This window comes from Colletotrichum lupini, chromosome 2 (assembly GCF_023278565.1).
Source record: "Colletotrichum lupini chromosome 2, complete sequence".
NCBI lineage: Eukaryota > Fungi > Ascomycota > Sordariomycetes > Glomerellales > Glomerellaceae > Colletotrichum > Colletotrichum lupini.
This window is the reverse complement of record NC_064675.1, coordinates 1,561,187-1,584,140: the sequence shown is the minus strand read 5'-3', so window position 1 is coordinate 1,584,140 and position 22,954 is coordinate 1,561,187. Positions and strand designations below refer to the sequence as shown.

The 22,954-nt window shown below is 50.3% G+C and overlaps 7 protein-coding genes across 7 annotated transcripts; 3 read left to right on the top strand and 4 right to left on the bottom strand.

Moving 5' to 3' along the window:
• Positions 1–401: 401 nt before the first annotated feature.
• Positions 402–6,376, bottom strand: CLUP02_02849 (insulinase; the record flags this gene model as incomplete). Its single annotated transcript, XM_049281877.1, has 14 exons — positions 402–2,249; positions 2,503–2,549; positions 2,623–2,771; positions 2,860–2,979; positions 3,044–3,687; positions 3,754–3,847; positions 3,899–4,789; positions 4,875–5,224; positions 5,270–5,384; positions 5,513–5,555; positions 5,773–5,914; positions 5,983–6,097; positions 6,177–6,276; positions 6,346–6,376. 14 exons carry the CDS (start codon positions 6,374–6,376, stop codon positions 402–404), a joined length of 4,689 nt encoding a protein of 1,562 aa, XP_049139020.1.
• A 4,162-nt stretch (positions 6,377–10,538) lies between these two features.
• Positions 10,539–12,789, bottom strand: CLUP02_02848 (uncharacterized protein; the record flags this gene model as incomplete). Its single annotated transcript, XM_049281876.1, has 14 exons — positions 10,539–10,739; positions 10,852–10,959; positions 11,018–11,062; positions 11,121–11,238; positions 11,272–11,312; positions 11,424–11,456; positions 11,515–11,652; positions 11,750–11,805; positions 11,871–12,023; positions 12,164–12,202; positions 12,270–12,317; positions 12,387–12,437; positions 12,506–12,597; positions 12,650–12,789. The coding sequence occupies 14 exons, from the start codon at positions 12,787–12,789 to the stop codon at positions 10,539–10,541; spliced, it is 1,263 nt and encodes a 420-aa protein (XP_049139019.1).
• On the top strand, positions 12,375–13,082 carry CLUP02_02847 (uncharacterized protein; the record flags this gene model as incomplete). The annotated part of the gene is made up of 3 exons (XM_049281875.1): positions 12,375–12,451; positions 12,645–12,731; positions 12,866–13,082. The coding sequence occupies 3 exons, from the start codon at positions 12,375–12,377 to the stop codon at positions 13,080–13,082; spliced, it is 381 nt and encodes a 126-aa protein (XP_049139018.1).
• Positions 13,083–13,393: 311 nt separating this feature from the next.
• CLUP02_02846 (uncharacterized protein) lies at positions 13,394–13,618 on the top strand (the record flags this gene model as incomplete). The annotated part of the gene is made up of 1 exon (XM_049281874.1): positions 13,394–13,618. The coding sequence occupies one exon, from the start codon at positions 13,394–13,396 to the stop codon at positions 13,616–13,618; it is 225 nt and encodes a 74-aa protein (XP_049139017.1).
• Positions 13,619–15,357: 1,739 nt separating this feature from the next.
• CLUP02_02845 (uncharacterized protein) lies at positions 15,358–18,250 on the bottom strand (the record flags this gene model as incomplete). The annotated part of the gene is made up of 4 exons (XM_049281873.1): positions 15,358–15,609; positions 15,766–15,847; positions 15,984–17,226; positions 17,287–18,250. The coding sequence occupies 4 exons, from the start codon at positions 18,248–18,250 to the stop codon at positions 15,358–15,360; spliced, it is 2,541 nt and encodes an 846-aa protein (XP_049139016.1).
• A 683-nt stretch (positions 18,251–18,933) lies between these two features.
• On the top strand, positions 18,934–19,723 carry CLUP02_02844 (autophagy protein 16; the record flags this gene model as incomplete). Its single annotated transcript, XM_049281872.1, has 3 exons — positions 18,934–19,018; positions 19,095–19,486; positions 19,568–19,723. 3 exons carry the CDS (start codon positions 18,934–18,936, stop codon positions 19,721–19,723), a joined length of 633 nt encoding a protein of 210 aa, XP_049139015.1.
• Positions 19,724–20,080: 357 nt separating this feature from the next.
• On the bottom strand, positions 20,081–21,640 carry CLUP02_02843 (histone methylation protein DOT1; the record flags this gene model as incomplete). Its single annotated transcript, XM_049281871.1, has 1 exon — positions 20,081–21,640. The coding sequence occupies one exon, from the start codon at positions 21,638–21,640 to the stop codon at positions 20,081–20,083; it is 1,560 nt and encodes a 519-aa protein (XP_049139014.1).
• Positions 21,641–22,954: the final 1,314 nt, after the last annotated feature.

The following is a 22,954-nucleotide window of genomic DNA, read 5'->3' as shown; positions in this document are numbered from 1 at the left end:
TCTTACAATGTACACAAATTCAATACACTATTCAAAAATTTAGTTCCCGTTTTCATTCCCCATATTATTTTAAGGTATTATATGATGTTTTACTAGATAATCAACTTTGTCACTAGATTCTAGTCACCGAGCGGAATAAGACTTTTCTGTTTGATGAAAAAAAAAGGGGGGATACTTTTTCTACACTACTGCTGAGAGAACGCATCCTATGTCCTTAAGGATAGCCAGCCATTAAATATTTTTTACACTTCAGCCTAACAACCCTTCCAAACTTGTCGAGTATTCTTCTGTCTCTTTCTCTTCTATGATACAAATCATGGCCACTTTCTATGCCATCTCTCTATCCCAACACAGCCCACATTCGCTACAACCTATCGAGACAAAACATCCTCTAGGACCGTTTACCGCTTGCCCAACTGCCAATCGTAAATCGTATTCTGAATCGCCTCCCACTCGATAGTATGCGTACTGACACCATGCGCCTGCGCCTCCTGCAACACGACCGTCGGCGCACCGCTGCCCTTGCCGGGGTTCTCGACCAGCCCGCCGACGACAATACGCGCCACGCGCCGGAGGTCCTCGACCGTCAACGCCTCAATCTTGCGACACATGTCCGTGACGGGGATCTTGCGCCCGTGGACCTGCACCTGCCTGCCGAGATCCTCGAGCTCCACCATACGGCTCTCGAGATTCATGAGCAGGCTCGAGCGGAGCTGGTTCTTGGCGCGGTTGACTTCCGCTGCCATGAGGGCGGAGAAGCCCGTGTCGAGGGTGAGGGCGCGGAGCTCGCGGCACATGACGTCGAGCATGCTCGCCGTGCGGCCGGGGATGCAGCTGGCGGAGATGCCAAAGAGGCCGGAGTCGGTGTAGGAGTGGTTGAAGGCGACGCAGGATTCCACCCAGCCGTGCTGGTTGAGGACGTTTGTGTAGAGGCGGGAGTACATTCCCTTTCCAGGGCCGCCGGCGGAGAAGGAACCGCCGCCGCCGAGGAGGGTCTGCAGGGTCGCGAGGGCGTAGATGTCGTCTGAGGAGATGGGTAGACCCTCGAAGGCGAGGTGGATGTGGGTGAAGGTCGGGAGGTTCGGGTTCAGGGACGGGGGTTGGGGCGGGAGGGAGAGGAAGCCGCCGGTGTAGTGGGCTGGTGAGTTGATGCCGTAGAGCTGCGATGCGCTGCCGATCTGGACGGAGGCATTGGTTGGTGCCGAAGTGGAGAGGTTCTTGAAGAAGGGTACTTTGGAAAGGAGTTTTGAAGGTTGTTGGACGGGGGAGGAAGAGGCTGAGGTGGAGGCGGAAGCGTCTGTAGATTCTGAGGCCGCGGAGCCGATGGAGGTCTCTGAGCCTGTCCTTGAGAGCGTGGGTTCTTGGTAGGAGGGCTGCATGTCGCCAAAGTAGTGCTCCGCCAACTTGACCGCCTCTGTGTGCTCGACACCCGCAAACGCAACGACAATACGCTCAGGACGGTAGAACAAATCTCTGTACCGCTTGATTGTCTCCCTCGAGATGCTGCCGAGGCGCTCCTCCGGGCACAGCAGGGGGTTGCCGAGGGTGTTGTCCTTGAAGGCTGCCGTATGGACGAGTTCGGGCAGAATAAGCTCCGGCTTGCTCCAAATCTCCTTGATCTCGTACTCTGCGGTGCCGAGCTGTTCGAGCACTTCGTCCTCAGTGAGCTTCGGGTCGCGAATCGTTTCGGCGAGCAGCCCAATCGTTGTCGGCACGGCGCCGTTGAACGTCGCCGCCTGGTACATCATGCTCTCTCTTGAGCTCGCGCACTGGATGTTGCCGCCGAGGGCCTCGACCGACTCGAGCATGTCGTCTGCGCTGCGGCTGGCCGTTGACTTAAAGGCCAACCTGTCCATGATGTGACTGACGCCCCGCAGGCCGGCATCCTCGTACCGGGAGCCAGCATCAACGTAAACGCCTACGCCGGAGAAGGAACCCGGTAAAGCTTCAGAAGCAACGCGCAGGCCATTTGGGAGGGTAGTGATGGCATCGAGTTCTGTCGGCTCTTTAGGGATGGCTTCGATGATCGTCGCGAGTCCCCGGCGGGAGGAGGGCGTAGAGGTAGAGGGGCGGAAACCGGTAGTAAGACGGGGGGTTGGCGAAGCGACCGCGCGCCGCGGGAGGCGCGTCGCTAATGATCGAAGCATCGTGTGTGAGGTCTTTGATGTGTACACCGGGTGATCGGTCGGCTTATGTGCGATCAATGGTGGTCCCTGGCGGTCGTTGGTTGATGGTGCACGATGGCGAGGCTATGGAAAAGTTCGGTGCTCACGGGAGTTGACGCATCCAATTCTTGGTGCTCCTTATCGCCTTATCGTCCCGGTAAAGTCGGTCTTTGTGGGGTATCGCACTTGGCCAATTAAATTGCAGACGATGCATCTAGCAAGGAGACGTCATTTGGGAGCCGCGTCGCTCGTATTCCGCGAATTGCGTCTCATGGCTCGGAGATCTCGTAAGCACTGCTCAACACACAATCCAATTCACTGAAAAAGATTTGCACACGTTGGCTAGTAAGCCATTAAGATACGGCAGATGCGAAGTTGTAATTTCTCAGAGGATCGTAACCCAGTCGCTCATTTTCACGTCTTGTGCTAATCAGGCGAGTATTAAACGCTCGTCAACTCTGTATTAGAAGAATGCTATGAATCCGTCTCCTGGCTTGCGAATCTCCCTGATTCATGTAGAAGCCGCTGTCGTAACTGAAGTAGAAAATGCCAGCCTTTCCATTGAGCCCGCCTCCGTAAACCGGGTCGAGAAATAACACCATAGCTCTGCTTCGCTGTGGCTAGCATACAGCGACCCACAATGCATTCAAACGCCATACACCGTTCCACGCCTTCGCTCATGCAACTTATTCACTGAATCCTGCGCAACTTATAACGCGTTTCTCCTCTCCGTCTCTTGCCGTCTTCGTATTTGACGCATGCGTTTCCGTGAGGGTGCGTCACTCTATGCCTGGGAGACAGAACTTGACCTGTGCTTCAGGCCGGTAGTTCGATCTCTCCCTGCCATGCCTCTGCGTAAACGTCTGTACCGGCTCTACCGGTCAACTTCCATCTCGGCGGCAGCATCAAGGCTTCGCATTCCACTCGATGCCTCGGCAGCACGACGCCCTGCACTACCGTCAAAGACCCATGGCCCAGCATCATTACGCGGGGTAATAGGACCTTCAGTAGCGTTGACCAAGTGGTTACCAATGGGTGAGGGAGTGCGTGTATCTCGAACGCTTCGCGGTGCAGTTGTCTGGGCTAAGCCGACTGCTGGGATCGGAACAGGTGGGATGGATGTATGGGGTGCCACAGTTCTTGGCGCTGCTTCTGGAGCTTCGGCGACGGTTCTGGCGCGGTCCAAGGCCACCGTGAAGTCGTCCATGGCATCATCGTCGGTGCCAATTTCGGGGAGCTGAGGTCTCGAGCTTACCACGGCTGCGGGAGCTGCCAGGGGCGCGGTCGGGACAGTCGCAGGAGTCTCCTTCTCCTCCTGCTTCTGTTGTTTTTGTTCGGGCTCCTCATCTTCCTCCATCTGCTCCCAATCCTCCTCAGGGTCCTCAATATCCGCTTCGAGGTCGGCAGCCATACGGCAGTTTGGACAGACAAAGATGGGGTATTGGGGAGAATTCAGTAGAGACCGGATGCACTTGAAGTGCCAGGTATGCGAGCAAGGCGCCACGAACAAGCACTGGCACGGCTACAAGACAATTAGCTTGCTTGCCCGCAAGGAATGTGGGGATCCGTTCACACGGCGGCTACATACCGCGATAGAGTTGAGACAAATTGAGCAGTCCTGCGTCGAAGAATTCGCCGAGTTGGCTGCAGTCATGTTCCGCAAGCGCTTGTGCGTCGCCATGCTGCATGATGTAAGCGTAAGGACGGATACGGTCGAAATTGGTTCAACTTACTTGAACGTGTTCAACTTGTTCTGCCAGCCTCTGTTCAGCTCTAGCCTCATCTTGACGCAGCGGAAGATCATTTCCTCGCCGCCTTTGAAATCTATGCCGAGCTGCACAATGTCTCCATCGTTGACGGGAAATGGCTTTGATTCCGTTCCCGGAGGGCTAAGTCGAATGTGGTTGAGGAAGGTGCCGGACGAGCTCTTGACATCCTTGATGTACCATTTACCTTCGTCATACCAAAATTCGCAATGACGGCGGCTGACAACTTTGCTCTTGAACCCAACGGGCGCGGCCGAAGGGGTGTTGTTGGGGATGCTAGGCTGATTATCCCGCTCAGAGTAGCGGCCGACCCTTATGATGTCGCCGTTCGAGGGCAGCGTTCTCGAGACTGGAGGGAAGGTCAGGCTGGGACGTGTCGCGCGCGGGTCATAGTAGGCAGAAAATCGGATCGAAGGTAGATTTTCGGGCGCGGGGGTGGCTGCGACAGGGGCATCGCCCGTGGTAGAGGCGCGTGCTCTCGTCATGTTCGCGGCTTCAGCGTCGTTGGTCGACTGCGGCTGCTGGTCAGATTGCTGCCGTATGTGGCTGCTGGTGCTGCCGCTGGCAATGACGTCGTCGAGAATAGAGGGGAGTGCATCCACTGGCGGGCGCTCGATGGCAGGCGAAGAGGGCGTGGTGGAAGCCCTGTTGGCGGAGGAAGTTGACGATGATGGTGACTCCTGTAGTGAGGCGACGAGCGACAGAGGGTTCAAATGGGCGTCGGTGTCGGAGCGACGAGGGGTTGAAGTAGGCGAATAGCTGAGCGAACGCTGCAGACCGGGGGTTGGGCGACTAGAACCTGAACGACTGCTGTGGTGGTTTTGATTTTGAGTTTGAGTTTGGGTCTGAGAGTGCGGGCTGGTGCCGGTGTTGTGGTGAAAGTGGGAGTGGGCGGCGACGTGAGAATGCGAGTTTGATGTTGGAGAGTTAGAGCCCTGGCTACTATGTTCTCGGGACAAAATATGATTTTGAGTGTAGCTGCGGAGATAACTGAGGCCTCTCAGGCGACTGGATCGTGTTGAGGGTGAAGCGGGATTGGTGACAGACGTCGGCACGGGGCCCACGGTCGGTGGCGATGCGACTGGTTGTGTAAACATTTGCGCCTCGAGGGGGGAGGGGGAGCCTGGGAGGATAGAAGAATGGGTTGGTGTTTGTTAGGCTGTACTGTTTTTGGCGGTGGGTGCAATAAGCAGTAGTGGCCGCCGCAGGGTTAGAATCCGTCTGGAAATCAGGCGGTAGTGTCGCAATGGTGCCGGCTCTCGACTCGTGGGTTTCGGCTGGCGGTCTGGCTGACTAGCTGGCTGAATCACTGGGCGTCGGCGGACTTGTCTGAGTGACCTGTTTTGCTTGGTTTTTTTGGCTTTTGCCTGTCCCTTGGAGAACGGGATTGTGGACTGCCTTGTTGGGGGTGTCTCTCTTGGGGTGCAAATAGAGAGTGAGGGCGTCAAAGAAGCTATGGGAAGAATGTGGTGAAGGGGTGGAATAAGAGAAAGAGAGAGGGATGGGAGAGGGAGTGGAGGGCGTCTAGACGGCTTGTGTTTGCTTGGAATGTCGCTGGATCCTGTCTGGAAAGCAATCTACCGGTGCTCTCTCCGACTCCGTACTCTGTATTCCGAGTTCCTGTCTGTCAAGGCGTGATCCAGCGAGGCAAGGCGAGGTTGGACAGAGGGACCAAAGGGACGAAAATGACCAAGGAGGAATCGTCAAGACGGGAGGGTGATGGGAGGTAAGGTCCGAGGGTAAGAGATGAGAGAGATGAATGGTATTATGGACCAAGAAAAAGCAGATTACGCCCGAGATCAGAAAATGGACCTGGGGAAGACGGTTTTTTTAGTCTGGACAAGAAGCGGCAAGGCCTTGGAAAGTTGGACCTGGGAGAAAGTTGCAAGTGAAGGATGCTTGAATGTCTGTGGTGCTCGGCTGGATTGGGGAAAGGGTCAGTATTTCGGCTTTGGAGCCAAGAAGGACGGGCGTCGACTTCTTCTTGTTGCTCGTCGTAATCGTCAGTGTCAGTCCCAGTTGGGTCAAGTGGCTAAAGGAAGAGCCCGGACAGCCAGATGGACTAGGCGTGAAAGCAGTGCGCCGCGGCCGTGGACGGTGAGGTTGGACGAAAGAAAGTGGCCAGGCCAAAGAAAAGGTACTTGTGGTGGTCCTTGATGGAAGTGCCTGGGCAGGGCACGATGGGGGGGCGGGAGACACGAGACGACTAGCTTTAGGTGTATCCGTACGGAGTACTGTAGACTACAGATAGAGTGCTTCGTACAGAGGACCGTACCTTAGGTGGGACGCAAGCCAAAGAAGAGAAGAATTGGTCTCGATGCTGGGCCTGGCGATGAAGCAAGGGCCTCAAGGACAGGGCAGCTGGGCAGTGGGAACTTGAACTGGTACGAAGTGCAATCGTCCAGGTCGGCTACTTGGACGTAAAGAGAACAAGTCGGGGTCCATACGGCAGACTACAAGAGGCACTCCGCCAAAACACTTTTTTCATATATTAAAGTAGAAATCGTATTTTACAGTTACCCTATTACTTAGAATAAGGTCTAGATTAGTATAATAACTTATAAATAGGGGTTATAGAGATTTATAGCTTAAGAAATACTTTAATTTTATAATATATTAAACCGTATAATAATATATAAAATCGTATAATATTATACCCTAATATAAAAGTTTTTCTTTTTTCTATAACTTTATTATAAAAATAATTACTACTTTTTACTTTTTTATAAATAAAAATTACTCTTTACTTAAGTTATTAAATTAATAGCTCGCTTATAAATATTATAATTTAAATTTATAATAATTTTTAATTTTTATATAAAATATTAATAAACTAATTAACCTTATAATACCTCTTTATAAAGCTATTTTAAAACGACCGATTAATAATAATATTTATATAAGCTCTGCCCTTTTTATATAATAAGAATATATAAACGTATAAGCCTCGATATTAATAAAATCTCTTTTTATAAGCTTAAAAGAGCAAGAGTAAAGTATTTAATAAATAAAAAAAGAGCTAAAATAATCGCTAATAATTAATGTTTTTATTATATTATATAACACACCCTTTTTTAAAAATAAACTTAATAGTTTCTAAATAACGACTTATACTAATATCTAAGTTATTAAGAAGTTTATTAAAAAAGTTTAGTTTAATTACTTCTTAACGTTTATTTTATATTAAAATATAATACGATCTATTATTTTATATTTTATAATAAACTAATAAATTCTTTTAAGAAAGTAAATAATATTTCTAATTAATATAAAAAATCCTTACGATATTTTAAAGTACTATAAAGTAGTATATAAAGCTATAAGTTTAGAGAGATTCCTTTTTAAAATTATAATCTTATATAAAAAAGATAATTACTAACTTTTTATTATTTTTTAAACTAGAATTAAGTCGTTAGTTATTAAACCTTAGCTAATAAAAAAGGGAAAAGGTCGTATAAAGCTAATTATAATTAAAACTTTAAGTAAAACGACGTATAGAAATATTTTAAAAACACGGCTTTTAATAAGTATTAGTATTAAACTAATAATAAAGATTAAAAAGGAATTATTAGTTAAGTAAAAAAAGGAAATCGTTAAAAAAGAAATAAAGGCTAAGAAAAAGGTTAAAAAGGATAAAAATAATAAAAAAGATAAAATTATAGTAGTTTAATAAAAAAATAAAGTTTATAATAATAAATAACTTAGTATATTATAAAGATAGAAACGAGTATTCTCGTTAGTAAATAGTTTAGAATAAACTATAATTATATTTATAATTCCTCTTTATTCTTAGTATTACTCGTAATTACGAAGCTATTTAATGCTCTAAGATTAATTTTAAAATCTTCTAATCTCTACTTAACTTATATAATACTGCCTTATAGTTTATTCTAGCACGTATAGCTTTAACGAGGTAATGCGGGATATTCTTATACAGAATATAAAAAGTAAATATTCATATAGAAGCAAGAATATATGAATATAGGGGAAATAAGCGTATATAAAAGAGGTTTTTGTAGTAAAGAGAGTAATATAGTTGAATTACTATATGAGAAGTTGCTTGCTTAACGAAAGGTCTAGGTAGGTAAATACACGCCTACATATAGGCATAAAAACCTCCTACTAGAATATTCCATTGCTTATTAATTATGATATAATTAATAAGCGTATACGTAAGTGAATGCGTAATCGTAGTACGTAATTCCGCCTCGAGTAAATTCCAGATTATTCAGTTACCTTCCAGTACTTTCCATTGCTCACGTAAGCTTATATAAGCAGTATTGCTTACATAATCAATATCTATAATAATCTACAGAAATCGTAGATTAATATGGTATATAGTTTGCTTACGTAATATTGATAATAAGGCGAATAATAAGGTAAACAAAGTTACCTTCGTAACATTTATTAAATAAAATAACTTTTAGTTAGAGCTTATTATATATATATTACTTTAAACGAATACGAAAATATTAATACGCTTTAAAATAAGGATAATTAGCCTCGCTAAACTTCGTACTTTTAGTTAATATAGTTAGGGAGCCCTTAATAATTAAAATATAAATTTATAAAGTAGCTTAAGGAAAATATATATTTAAATTATTACTATTCTAAATAGCATTTAATAATTATTAAACCTAGTCTTAGTTAATTAGCTATATAAAGTCTTATACGGTTCGTAACGTAAGTTAATAATATAGTTACTATAACTAACTAAAAATAACGTAAGGGCGACCTTTTTAATAATAAATTCGATAAGAGTTCTAAATTTATATAAAGTTAATAAAATTAGAACGAATTAGTAATATATACGTAAATAGAAGTATAATCTAGTTAAAGAGTATATTTATATAAAATAGCCCTTAGAACTTAAGTAGTTAGAAGTATTTTTATAAACGTAAGTATACTTATATATACTAAGATATATATTACTTACTTACTAATATATTAATTTATTTTAATATAAACAATTCTACTCACTCTTAATCTTAATATTATAAATACTTTTACTAAAAATCTAATAATTATAGAATATAATTAGACTTTTTATTATTAAATAGTATTATAAAAAGTAGTAATAAATACTAAATATAAGAACGGTTTCTTTCCCTTAGTCTAAACGAACTTATAATAATATAAATCCCTATTATTAAATAATAATAAGATATTATATAAGTATATTCCGGGACGTATAAATAAAAACCCTTATATGGAACTATATAATAAACTACGAATAAGTATTAATATTAATATAGATTTTAAATCTAAATAATAAAAGCTTATTATATATATTTAAAAACTAAATATAATTTAATCTAGGAGTTATGAACCTTTTATAATAGTACCTTATCTTATTTAACTAATTTTAAACTTATTATAAAAATATTTTATAATATATAAAGTAAAGTTTATCTTAGCTAATAATATAAGCTTATTAGCGAACCTATATATAAAAATACTCTCTATTATACCCTTTAGTACGGTAAGTAACTTCTAATATACTAAAAAAGAACTCTTTTAATTATTATTATATAATTACGAGCTATTTTAATATTTATCGTTATTAAAGCTAATTCTATTAATAAAATATTAATAATCCTATAGCCGTAATTATAAATCCTTTAAATTAGAATTAAAAAAGGATATTTTTATTATTTAAGTATTATTAAAAAAATAATTTTTAAATATAAATTAATAGATCCTTAGAAAAGACCGTACGCTCTTCTCGTTATAAGTCCTATTTTATAAGTTAACGTTCGAAAGTTCGCTTTATAATTTTAGTACTAAAAACTATAAAGATATATATAATAATTATAGCGTCGGGTGCTTAACATCGCCGTCCGTTAATAATCCGTAGTTGTGAACTTTATAAAAAGGAAAGTTAAAAAGGTAGAAAATACAAAAAAAATAGTTTATTAAAATAGTGTGAGTATTTACTAATACTATGTATTAATACCGTGTAATCGATATTGAGAACTGCCCGAGTAGCTAGTAAAGGTAGAATACTAAAATAAATAATTAAGTAATAATAATAAAAGTAAAGTAAAAAAGGGTATAAAGTATAATAAAGCGAAATATAATTATTAATAAGTAACTATAGGGGTATAAGTAGATTACTTACCTTATTTAAGGAATATTAAGTTAGTTAAAAAGAAAAGGAAATTAATTAGTAATAGAAATTAATAAGGAGGATATACTCCTTAGCTACTCTACTTTTACTAAGTAGCATAACTACCCTTATATAACTACTATTACTTATAGTTATAAGCAATTCCTTATAATAATATACGGGATTTATTATAATATTTATTTATATATATAAGAAAGTCGCGCTATTGATGCTTTAAATTTATAGTAGCCGTAGGTCTATTGGAAAGAACGGTTTTGGCAGAGTGCCTCTTGCAGTCTGCCGTAGTCCAGCCCAGTCGGTCAGCTTTTCGTTGGCGCGCGTGCCACTATTTTTTTATTCTCTCTCCTCCCGACTGCCTCTGCTTGAAGGGTAAGGGGGGGCGATTATGGGGATAACGACGACGTCTGGGCTCTCTGGCAAGCAACAGCAACAGACACACGACCAGGGCGAGGGGGCCCGTATTAGGTAGTGTGGCAGTTACCGTGCGGTAGGGGTTGAGCCTTGAGATGTGCGTGTGTCCTCGTCTTTCTGGGCTGGGAAGGGCAGGGGACGTTGTTGTTGCGGCGTTGCCTTTGGTTTAGGGCCGGACAGAAGACTGGCTAGAGGAGTGAGGGGACGTAAAGGCGAACCGGGGCCAGGGGTGCAAAGGAAAGGATCCAACGCGCCTGGATATGCTTGCTGCAAGCGTGTGGGTTGGCCGGGATATCCAGTGGATGCGGACGGGTACGCAGTAGTGTAGGTACGCTATTATTCGTGCCTACGAATACAGATGGACGTCGGTGTGGCACACATGGAGTTGCTCATGGGAAGAAATGCCGTGACCGACGACGTCGATGATGTCTAATGATGATACAGCAATGAGGCCGCGTTGCTGCCACTTCCATGACCCCGTGTCTCTCTCCCGCCGGTTGAGTGTTCAAGTTGCAACAGATCGAAAAGCACATTGGCGCTGCTACCGGAGGGATGGGTGTCGAAAGAGCCGTCTCGGATTCTGCATGCGCCTGGAGGCGGGCAGTCAAGTCAATTCTTTGAAGCGGGAGATGCGCGACTGCCATGTACAGAATGGTTAGAAGAAGCAACGAGAACGGCGGAGCACAGACACATGGCAGGGTCATTTGGGTTGGGGGGTCTCAGTGTCAAGCCCAGCGGCAGCCAGCTCCGCGAAGCTGGATCAAAGCTGGATCAAAGTTCCGTCATCGGAGGGGAATACCTTCGGTAGCCGGAGAAGATAGACCGGATGCGTCGCCAGTACTGTGGAAGGTTGAGTATCAGCAAAGTGAGATGGATGTTGAGGCATTTGGAGTTGGGTGGGAAGCTTGAATGGAAGAGACGGAAAGAAGATTAACGAAGCGTCGGAGATACACCGGCCGCATTGGTGAAGGGCGGCGGAAAGATCTGGGAATCTGAGATGAAGTGGTGGAAAGTCCGCCCAAGTGCACCTGCCTTCACTTACCTTAGGTAGCACGAAACGCACTCGCACCTTCTTCATCCCAAGTTGCATTTTGGCTTTCTCAATCGTCAACCACCGGGACCACTCAAAGTTGGACAAGGCAGGTGCTCTGTCTCGCCTTCTTTCCGCGGAAGCACGGGGCTGCAACACGAGACGAGAGACACTTTGGCACTCAATGGAAGGTGCTATCCGTACACGCCATAGGTTAGGTACTAAAATGAGGAAGTCGGGTAGGTACCGGTGTGAAGGCAGGAAGGAGCACAGGAGGTGTCTGCATCTGCGAGATGGCCAATGCTTCAGATCGCGCGAAGTGAGGCAGGCACGATCATCTCAAAAGAGCATCGGCGACCAAAGTGCACGGGTTGGCACTGGCCAGGATGAATCACCATCTGCAATGCCTCTCCCAATCTTCTCTCTGCCTCGTTGCTGCTCATCAAGATCAGGGCATCTCACGATCTTTCCTCCGAGCTTGTCATCATCTATGGAGACCTCTATGCAAGGCAAACATAATGCTAGGTGATTGCTCCGTAGGGTAATTACATAGTAAAAGAGTGAGCGAAAAAGGGGGTCGGCAACGTCCGAGCAGTTACTAAGACCGCATTACGACACCTTCCCGCAATGCTCCATGAACATGATCCATCGTGACTTGTACCTGCCTTGGTCCAATACGACGGCAACTCCCACCCATAGCCTACCAGCAACAGTGCTGTTAGACGTCTTTCCAAGTTTCTCCATCAAATGCAGACATCAGAGCAGACATCGGCAGAGAAAAGAACGCGCCATGTTATTTCCGGCCTTCCCGTCGCCTACCGTCATCTCTCCACCAAAAAAGAGGGAGTGAAAACACCGTCTCCATCAACACCATGCCCTTCAACCTTGGAATAACGGCACAACAGGGCCACCACCAGCCTCCTGAACCGCGAGCACTGGACATGACAAGGTCAGCTCGCCTCTTCACCTTGCTCCCACTCACATTCCTCGCGGCCTAACCTACGGATATCTCCCCCATGGAAGATAGCTGCAGTCTTTGGATACCTCATAATCCACTTTGCCCACTTCCTTAAACCCCCGCCGCCCACGGCACCACTGCACCGCTGTCATGGACGGGAGTGATTTGACATGCAGCCGACCAGCATACCGCCGGCCCATTCGCTGGGTTTCTCTGCAGTCTGCACCTGCGTCCGCAGACTCTCGAGTGACCTCTCCACCAAGAGCGCCGCGTGAGTGGTTTGAAGCCCTATGGCCTCCCCCGTCGTCTTCAAGCTCCAGGTTTTCCATGGTTAGATATGCCGCACGCGAGAGACAATGGCGAACCATATTCTCAGGGGGCTGTTCACGCTAACGCAATCACCAGATTAGCGGCCTTCCACCTCCCTAGCTCCCTGAATAGACCCTTCGACCCTCCGTTGAGGGTTGCGTCCGAAGAGCCCAAGACCATCGACTTTGCCAAGGTCACCTTACCTAACCGAGAAGATCGAGGTACTTTGCTCGTTTTGCACTGCAAGTACCTCCTTCGCCCACGATCAAGGGCAGGGAACCTCAGGCCCACCGACTGGCACCGAGGCGTGTGACCGAGAACCCCCGCCACCTCCGTCCGTCACTCTCTTCTTCCCATGCCGTCCCTTCACTTGGATCGCTATCGTGATTGGGTCCAGGAAATCTTCCCCCGCCGGAAGTCCATCAGAAGGCTGGGAATCCCACCTCGCAGGCTCGACTCTGTGGCGCCTTCGTGCACAGGGATCCTACTGTTCCCAAGGCAAATTATACTACGTAAACTTCACGAAACCACGGCTCCCTGCCTGTCTTGATCGATGGTCGTTTCATCACAGACTTTCTCCAGCATGGATGAAAGCTGAATGACGATGTGGGAGTTAAACCCGCCATGCTCAAGAATGCGGTCTCTCTGCCACTGACTCGTCCGGTCCGTCATCCGCCGTCCCGAGCCTCATCCGACTCACCACCACCACAACGCTTGCGACACTGCGAAAACAAAAGCAAACTCTGGGACATGTCCATTCCGCCATACCTCTCGACACCAGATGTCAACTGTCTTGGCGGAACTAGAACCATAATTGAGAAGTTTTCCAGAAGGCCGAGAGCTCATTAGAAACACGGATCCGAACCCGATACTGCCTGCTGAACCAACGAGCGAAATTTCGCTGGCCGCCTCGCTTTGCCTCGCCACCTCGAGTCGGCTTCCTCCTTGTCGTGAGGAGGCCTTGCCAAGACCATTCACTGGCGGCACACGCCTCAGCTCATGCACCCTCCGATTCTTCTCCGGCGCCGAGCCCGCTGTGGACCCTAATTCCGTCCGTCTTTGCCTACAGCTCGCTCTTTGTGGGAACCTACTCCCGGACGGCTGCTTGCAGCACTATGACTGTTTTGCAGTTTCCATTGTCTAATTGCCTTCGTCTCATCTTGGTCAAATGCAGGCTTAACGCACGCGGATCTAGATCCGCCTTTCCCGGCAACTCGGTCACAGTGATCAGCACTTGATATCGCTTGCTCAAGGAGACGCCACCCGCCAGTGACCGATTGCAATCAGCACGTCTTACGTCCCTGGGCAGACGTAGTGTACTAAGGTGGACCACTAACACCGCTGATAGCTCAAGGAGTCGGCCAAAGGTGACTCGGGGTTGTTTCTCCTTGCCCTCCATCACAAGTCACTAGGGCGTCACAGAACGAAACTCAGTATCCACTGTCAGCCACCCACTTGCATCCGTAGTAACCATCTCTGCGTAAAGACGAACCTGCTTCAACCGATTTTCGCTCCTACTTTGTCGCTCCCGAGCAGACATGTTCAGAAAAAACCTTTTGCGCATAGCAAGGCATATTGGACCGTCGTCGCCCCCATGCTCCTTCAATCCTCCGAGATGGTGCCCCCGCAAACCTAATACCTGATTCATGAAGACCTCCCGCCAGAGCCGCCCTAGGTTCAACCTGGAATCTTGCTCTCTGCATTGCTCCCTGGTGTCCCATCTGAGACCATGGCCCCTGGCTCGTCGCTTTGTTCCACATACGCACTCTCACTACCAAAAGGGGCGTTTGTTCCTGGACCATAATCCGATTGTTTGCCCTTCGACAAACTGGCATTCAAAAGCAAAAAGCATCAAACCTCATCCGCAGCGCTATCTTCTCTCACAAGAACCCGCCGTCGAACACTGGGGCCCGTGTCGGCGTGGCGGCGCGCCCGTCTCCCGTGGTTAGCCCACGTGTAGATCAATCTGTCACGCGACCTCTTCATGCCCTCTCTTCACTTCCTCTTGTAAAACCTGCCGGGCAAATTAGGCTTACTGACAGTCTCAAGACTCCAGAATGTGTTAGACATCTGCCAAGCCAAGCTGTATCCGGAAGCAGCCGTCAAAGAACCGATGTAAGCCTGTCAGACAGCTAGACGATCCGGCACATCTAGCAGACCTAGGGCTTGGCATGGCCTGAGTTTTCCCTTTGGCATGATCGGCCGTGAAGACTTCGACAAAGCTAGAAACTACGTTACGCGCACGCACGTCCTGGACCTGGGGAAATCCTAGTTCCCGACCAGGTGGTGGGCAAGCTTACCCCGGATCGAAGACGGCGCCCATTCCCATTTGTACATCGCCTCAAACGTAACCCCTCAAGGAAGCGGCTCTTCCTCTTCGACAGCAGCCATAGAGCATCACCTTAATTCTGCTCAGATTACATATGGTATGGTAAGGAGGAAGATTAAAACACCGACAACAACCCCCTTTAACCTTGACCACCCCCCGCCCCTCCGTCTTCGTCTGATCTCATCATCATCTTCGTCCCTCGAATAAAGCGCCAAATGCTTCGCCTACCTCGCCTTCGCGAAAAAAACAATCGCCAGCCTCACTTCTTGAAAACCGCAGCCCCGAGCTTCTCAATCTCCCGCCCCTCCTGCGTTCCCCGTCCCGCCGCCTCAAGGAGCCTACCCCACGCCTCGGCGTCCTTGAGCTTCACCGCCTCCTCCGCAGCCTTGACCCGCATCCCGCACTTGTCGTACATGGTAATCGTCGTTCCCGGTTCCAGACCCGTGCACTTTGGCACAAAGACCGCCGCCAGCCGCGGGTTGCCCGCCTGCAGCGTGAGGTTGTAAAACGGCTGCGCTCGGAGGTTAGCTTATATCCTTTCCGTCGTCCGGTTTGCAGTAGAGTGTAATTCCGACGTGGTTCACGGAGAACAGCGGTACGCCGAACACACGGATTCCTTCACGGTTTTGTGACGGTATGTAGTAGATTGTTTGTGAAGAAAGCTTACCTCCCACCCGATCGGGCTTTTTCTCGTCTTTGCGAGCTCTTCAATCTCGTTCCAGTCTCGCTTTGCAACGAGGGCGCGTAGCCTATTGTAAAGAAGAAGGTAGGGGTTAGCAATCGTATAATGCCTCTGTCCGTCTTGGCGAGGGAATAGAGAGGGGTAGCCGAATAGACTGAAACCGTGGAAGAGCAAGGACATGGAGAAAGAAAGAAACCACTAACCTGAGCCACCAAGCAACCTTCTCCGGGACCTTGAACTCGCTCTGAATCTTTGTCGCGCGCTTGTGGTACCCCAGCCGAATAAGCTTAAACATGGTCTCGTTGACGCTTAGCCCCGTAAAGGTGTCAGTCAGATCGCGGTCAAACGCCTCCTGCATCTTGAGCAGCGTCTGCGCCTCCTTGAGAGCGTGCACCTCGAACGACGCCTCGCGGGAGTCGGAGAGCAGCTTGGCGGCGAGGGCGAGCTTGTCGGATGCCGTGCGGGCGTCGGCCTGGGCGAGGGACTCGCGGATGAAGACGCTCGCACCGTCGACGCGGCGGTCGTCTTGGTAGTACAGGTCCTTGAGGAGTGCGTTGTCGCCCTCGCGCGCGGCCGAGGACTCGACGAGCGCGGTGGCCGCGGGCCGGGCGTTGATGACGCGGAAGAAGGCTGCCAGCGGGAGCTTCTTCTTGAGCTGGAGAAGGACGGTGTATATGAGGTCCGTGTCGCCGCTCTCGATTGCCTTATCGAGGGCGAGCTCGTCTTCTTCCATGCTGAGGAGGAGGGGTACCTGCCGGCCGCCGCGGGGCTCGTGATTGAGGAGCTCGGTGGCGAGGCGGCCTCGTCCTTCGTCGTAGGCTGCGCGGGCGATTTCTTCAAAGGAGATGCCTGGTTTGCCCGAGAGGCGCTCGACGACGAGGCGGCATATCGTGTCGTCGTCTTCGGTGCCGGAGCGGACTTTGGCGGAGGCCCAGTGGACGTAGATGCGGTCTGTGGGGAGGCGGAGGTAGCCCGCGATTTTGAGGGCGAGGAGGTACTCGTGTCGGTTGATGAGTCTCTTTATCAACCCTTCGGGAGTAAGGCGCTGGTACTGGTCGAAAGACAGGGGCAGGCCGACCTCGAAGAACCGTACGGCGTTGAGGACGCGAAGGATCTCGCACATGTCGACGAACTCGTCGCTGTTGTAGATGTCGAGGACGGACTTGCCAAAGGAGGCGGCTTTCAGGAGCTGCTTCTGCCAGTGGACGCTGAACTCGCGGCCGGCGGCGTTGACGCACGTGTCGACGGCCTCGGTGAGGTTGGCGCGGATGAGCTGGATGTAGTCATCTGCCTTGGGGGACTGGAGCTCCAGCTGGCCGACGGCGTCGAGAAGGATGGAGGCCGCTGACGACTCTGCGCGGGTGCCGAAGACGTCTTCTGTGGCGTGGGGGACGCGTTCGAGAAAGTCGCAAACGTCGTTTGTAATGAGCCTTGCGCCATCGTTTTCTTGGTGTTATTGTTAGATGATTTTGAAACTAGAAGTAGTTGTCCAAGAGGTGAACTTACCAGAGATGACGTGAACCCGCCCATCGTAAAAGAATTCGGCCGTCGCGCTGTCAGGCCCGATAATGTGCACCTCATCCTCCCACGCAATCAGGGCATCGGAACCGCACCACTCCACATACTTTGGCGGAATCCTCGACTGCGAATCGTGCTCCACCAACCGCTCCTGGAAATCGCTCGATATAACATGCGCCTTCCCCGTCTTGGTATACAACACAATCAGCCTCCCATCAGGTGAGACGCTGATGTGGCTAAACGGTCCAATATCCAGGAAGCGATCCTCGCACTCAGCCGCGTCGGCAACATACACAGTCTCCCCGATACTCAGCAGCACCTCAACTGACCGCGAAAGCGTGTGATCAGGCGAGACCACAGCCCACGCGTGGATCTCGCCCTGGTCCTGCGGCGGCGCGGCGAGCAACTTGGGCCGCGGCTCCGCGTACGACGTGACGGAGACGAGCGCGTTGCCACCGAGCAGAGCAACCATACCCGTCTCGTAAAACCGGCACCCGACGACGCCGACCTCGTCCGCGCCGTTGCCGAGTGAGAACTGCGTGAACTCGCCTTGGAGATCATACACCCTCACCGTCCCGTCCGCCGTGACGACGAGCAGCTTCTCCTCGCCGCCCTGGACGCTCGCCCATCCGAGCCCCTTGATCGCGCCGGAGCCTTGGTCCCACGGGATCCTGCGGAGGAGTTTGCCGGCGTACGAGTAGATGTCGATGCCGGGCTTGTTGCTGTTTGATGAGCCGCCACCGGTTTTGCTGTTGCTCGGGGCGGCGCGAACGGCCTGGATTTTGGTGTCGTCCCGTAGGAGGGCGAGGGCGCCGCCGTAGGGGGCGCCGGCGACGATGTAGTTGTCGAGGTCGAGGTCTTGGTCGAATACTTCGGTGTAGAGCTGGACTTTACGGTACCATTTTTCGCCGACGTTCTCCCATCCTGCCGCGGGGTGGGATGCTTCCATCATGTCATCTTCCTCGGTCGCCTTGGGCCTGGTCCCTTTCACAATCCGCGGGTTGGACTTTGTCCTGCTTGATCACACGTCGTCTTGCGATTCGAAGCTCCTGGGAGATCTCCTAGATGAAGGTCGTAGATTTGTAGGTTTCCGGTTCTAATATTTGGTTTGAGACCGAGGTATGAGATGAATGAGAGGTGAGGTTGAAGGTATGAGCTTCCCACCACCACCCAAGCTCTCAATGAGCTAGAGGTACCCCCAGCCCCAGGCACAGGTTGATGGAGCTTGCGCCACGAATCACAGGGGAGCAGCCTCAATTCACCGCTGGGACCGGCTAATCACCGGCTTCAGGGAGCTGCGTCATTTCTCCGGGGGCAGGACAGGCAGGCAACCCCACCAAAAGCTGCAGCGCGCCGATAAGACAAAGCCCAAGACCCCAGGCGTCCCAGGACAGGTGACGGACTGCGGACGACCATGCGCTGCGACCCGCGAAGGAGCTATTGCTGTCTGGAATGCAAAACGCATGCGCCATTCCGCCAACATAACCCAACCTCGAAAAGCACCTCTCACACAAAGCTGTTCCCAGCGTCTGTACCAAAATCGATGGAAAGTCATAGGCAGCTACTCATATAGATGTAACCCCCAACACGGCAAACCCAAGCTCTCCCCGCCTCCCCCACCAAAAACCGCCCATCATGGCCGACTGGCGCTCCGAATACCTAGCCTCCATCAGGGAGCAAGAGAAGAACAACCCTGTAAACCTCGAAATCGTACAACTCTGTAAGACCTCCCCTCCAGCTCCTCTGCTCAGATCCCCAAGACCAGCAAACTAAACCACCACTCCCTCCTCCATCAGGCTCCCAGCTTTCCGACCACGTAGCAGCCCTCGAAGCCGAGAACCAAGTCCTCAAATCCCAAACCGCGCCCGGAAAGAAGAACAAACTCACCACCTCCGAGAAATCGAACAACATCCTACCCACCCCGACAACAGAAACGACAAACTCCTCCCCCTCCTCCTCCTCCGACCCGACCATCGCGCAGCTCCAGCTCCAACTCGCCGAAGCCCTCCGCTCAAACGGCACCCTCAAAGACCGCGCAAAGCAAGCCGAAGACGAAGCCCAGACCCTACGAACAAAACACAAAGACGACGCGAAGAAAGTCCGCAGCCTGACGTCGGAGAATACCGTCCTAACGACGAAACTACGAGATCGGGAACACGAGCTACGGGAGAAGCGTAAGCTAGTCGAGGTATACACATCATAAGAGAGGCTTGGCAAAAGGTGCCCAAGATATAGAGGGGAGAATGCTGACTCGCGCGTGTGTCCGCAGAACGTACAAGACGAGATGATCGCGATGAACCTACAAGTGACCATGGCCGAGAAGGAACGGGACAGGGTTAAGACGGAGAATAAGGAGCTCGTCGACCGCTGGATGAAGAGGATGGCCCAGGAGGCCGATGCTATGAACCTCGCAAACGAGCGCTGATTATGCGGTCTATTTCGTGTATAACCTCCCTCAACCCACACACGCCATGCTCCTCTCTCTCTCTCTCTCTCTCTGTCTCTCGCTGGCTGTCTGCCCGGCTGACATGCTCTATGGGGAGTTGTAAGAGTTTCTACAGGTAAATGAACTCAACGCTATTTCCTCTCCTATGCCAGTATTCCTTTCTTTCCTTTTTTCTTTCTTTTTCTTCATCCATTATTCTTTGTTTTCCATGCTCAATGTACAACACACATTGCAGCCATGCTCTCTAGCGAGTGCTGCATGCATCATCAGCACAAGTCCCGTAGGACATCATGCAGTGTAACGACAGACGCAGATGCTGAAGGGACGAATAGCCGCCTACTTCCTTGTCGATATGCAATAGTTACCGCCAGCGTTGGTCCAGCTGACATAGTTACCACCAGGGTCACCTTCAGGATAGGTCAGGTGCTCGACCTCCAAGATGTTGCTCGCAATGTCGTTGGCGTTGCGCGTCCCCTGGTCGTTGACGAACGACTTGAGCGACACAATCTTGCAGCCTGACTTGAGATCGAGGAACATGTTGACCAGCTCGGCGTTGAGCTGCGGTGTGAAGGCTTGGTTGTTGACGAGGACGACGTCGGCACGCTTCATGGCTTCGTGGATGCGGGTGCACTTTGTAAAGTCGCCTCGCTCGAGGTTGACTCGGCCGGGCAGCAGGCCCCACATCTTGCACCGGGCACCAAACTCCTTCTCTTGCGCTTCCGCAAAGTCGCACGGGTTCTCCATCATTTCGCAGCCCCAGCTCTCACAGCCGATCTCGAGCGCGGCCTGGAACACGACGTTGCCTACGCCGGAGCCGAGATCGACAAAGACTTGGTCTGACGTCATCCGGGTTTTTTCCTGTAAGATATCGGAGATGAGCCGATACGCTAGCTCGCCATAGACATTGTCGGTGCCGTTTTTGTACTGTTTCAACTTTTCCACGTCTGGTGATACTGTGCGGTCGTACACCTGGGTGAGGATGAACTCGACCAAGCCCCTGGGCAAGCCGTGTATCTTGTCCAAATTCTTGCGTATTGTGCCGTCCGCCGCAAGAGTGCGAATTCTCTTATTCGCGTCGTTGAGCGCCGACACGAAACCGTGGAAGTCGTTTGTGTTTGATGCTTTCCTGAGCCGCCGTAGAAACCCGTTTTGCTGCTCTGTGAACTCTTCGGCCTGCTCTTCGGTGAGGTATACGTTGGCGACAAAACCGACCACCGTCTTGATATCCTCGATTGCGTTGATGATGCCCTTGTCGTTAATGAGTTCGTACCTAAGGAGAGGGTTAGCGATGCCGTACCACAGTCGCAGACTAGATATAGAAACCCACTCTTCCGCACCGTAATTGCTCGGATATTGCAGTCGCACTCTGACGTTGTCATCTGCAGTCGCACCGAGCGAGCGCGTGGCCTTGGGACACTTCTTGAGGTTGGAAATTTGCGCGGCGTGGATCAGCCGGCTGAGGGGCTTCGCATTGTCCTTGAATGCGCTCGACCGGGTCAACACGCGCTGGGTATCTACAAATTGCCCATCTTGCGTGCGCTGCCGCTTGCTAGGCTCATGCTTGAGGAACTCTTCGTAGTTGTCGTCGCCGTCAGAGTCGTTATCGAATTTGGGCTGCGACGGCCCCGCGCTGCCGACCTTGCGCTTGCGCTCGCCGCCGCCGCTGCGCTTCTCGTCCGAGGAAGAGGAAGGGTATGGCGAGGCGCTCTGCTTGCGTGAGAGGAGGGACTTGGCGTTTGGCTTTGGCGATGCGCGCGGGGAGGCTTTGGCGGAGGATGTGGAGGATGTCGCGTGGGCGAGCTTCGGGCGCGGCTTCGGGGCGGCGACTTGGACTTTTTCGACGCGGATTGCTGCCGGCTTGGTGTTGAACTTATTCTTCCCGCCGAGGATCGGCATGGTGGGCGACTGGCGACGACCGTAAGAGGTCGGGTTGAGGTGGTGGGAGGATGAGGAAGAGGTAAGGCGCTGCGCGCGTGACTCGTCACTCGTTGAGGTTCTCTATAGCTTCGGTGGGCTTCCGCGGGTCAGGGCGGGGCGGGTGTCCGTGGGCATGAATGAACGGGATTTATTGATAGAAAACCAATATGGGTATAGCGAATGGTGGAAGAATGAGCGTGTCGTCAGCAAGACTTTTCGCTTCGTGACATGGGTTGTCTCAGTTGCACGACGGAAAGACGTGGTCGTCGGAGGGAGGGGTGGAGGATCGGGAGAACGGAGGGAGAAGAAGTGAGGTTTGGGGTGAGACGAGACGGGACACGAGGCGATTTTTCGGAAGAGGACGTGGGAATGGGGCCGGGACGTGACTGGGGAAAAAATGGAGTGGGCCTTTCCTGCCTGCCTGACCCAGGACCCCGAAAGTTGAAATTCCCCGGCCCAAGGGGGGCGGAATGAACGGGCAGGAAACAACTTCAGCATCCGGGCAGCCCACCGAGGATTATGATGACTAAGGTAGGTGCCTTCAGGTAGGGTGAAGTACCAGTTTACTGGGAAGTGCCCAGACGGCAAGTCAAGTGAGATGGGCGCAGGCAACCCAGCGTCAGGCCAGCACGTGAGGCAGGTGCAGGCGAACCACTGTACTGTAGATTGTTCAACTCGGTGTTCCCATACCCAGTTAATAGACCACCCTTTCTTTCCATCCCGTAAGGTGTACTTTATCTTAGGTACCTGAAGCTTGGGCGGCACAGCGCATCCAGTTCGCCTGGATGCAGCCTCGAAGCATCCCGTCGCAGTAGGGAACGAGAGGTGCAGCCAAACTCCCCAGATCGCGCAGGTGCTCCATTTCGCCCTGCACCTTCCTCCGCGCCGAACAGCTGGTTACGTTTGGTAGGTACGTAGAGCCCCACTTTCAAGAACCCACTGCGGATGCCGCGTCAGCCGACCTCGACTTGCAGGACCAATCCAACTGGACGAGTGTGATTGGTTGCTTGTCGGGGGAACACTTCCCGGGCCGCTACGCAGTACTGTACTTCCCCAAAGCCCCCGAAGCTTCCAATGTTTCCAGCAGGTCACAGCGTGGCTGTCATCCAGTGTCACATTTTCTCCAGGTTCTTTGCTGTCGTCTTCCGCTTTGGGAAAGCCGTTGGTGCATCGCCAAAGTCTCACGTTTAAGCTTGTCTCAAAGTGACATCCATCAATCAAGGAGTATGCGTGAGCATCATTGACGTCATCAGTCATTGAGCATTGAGCCACCGGCCTTCGTTCATCACTACC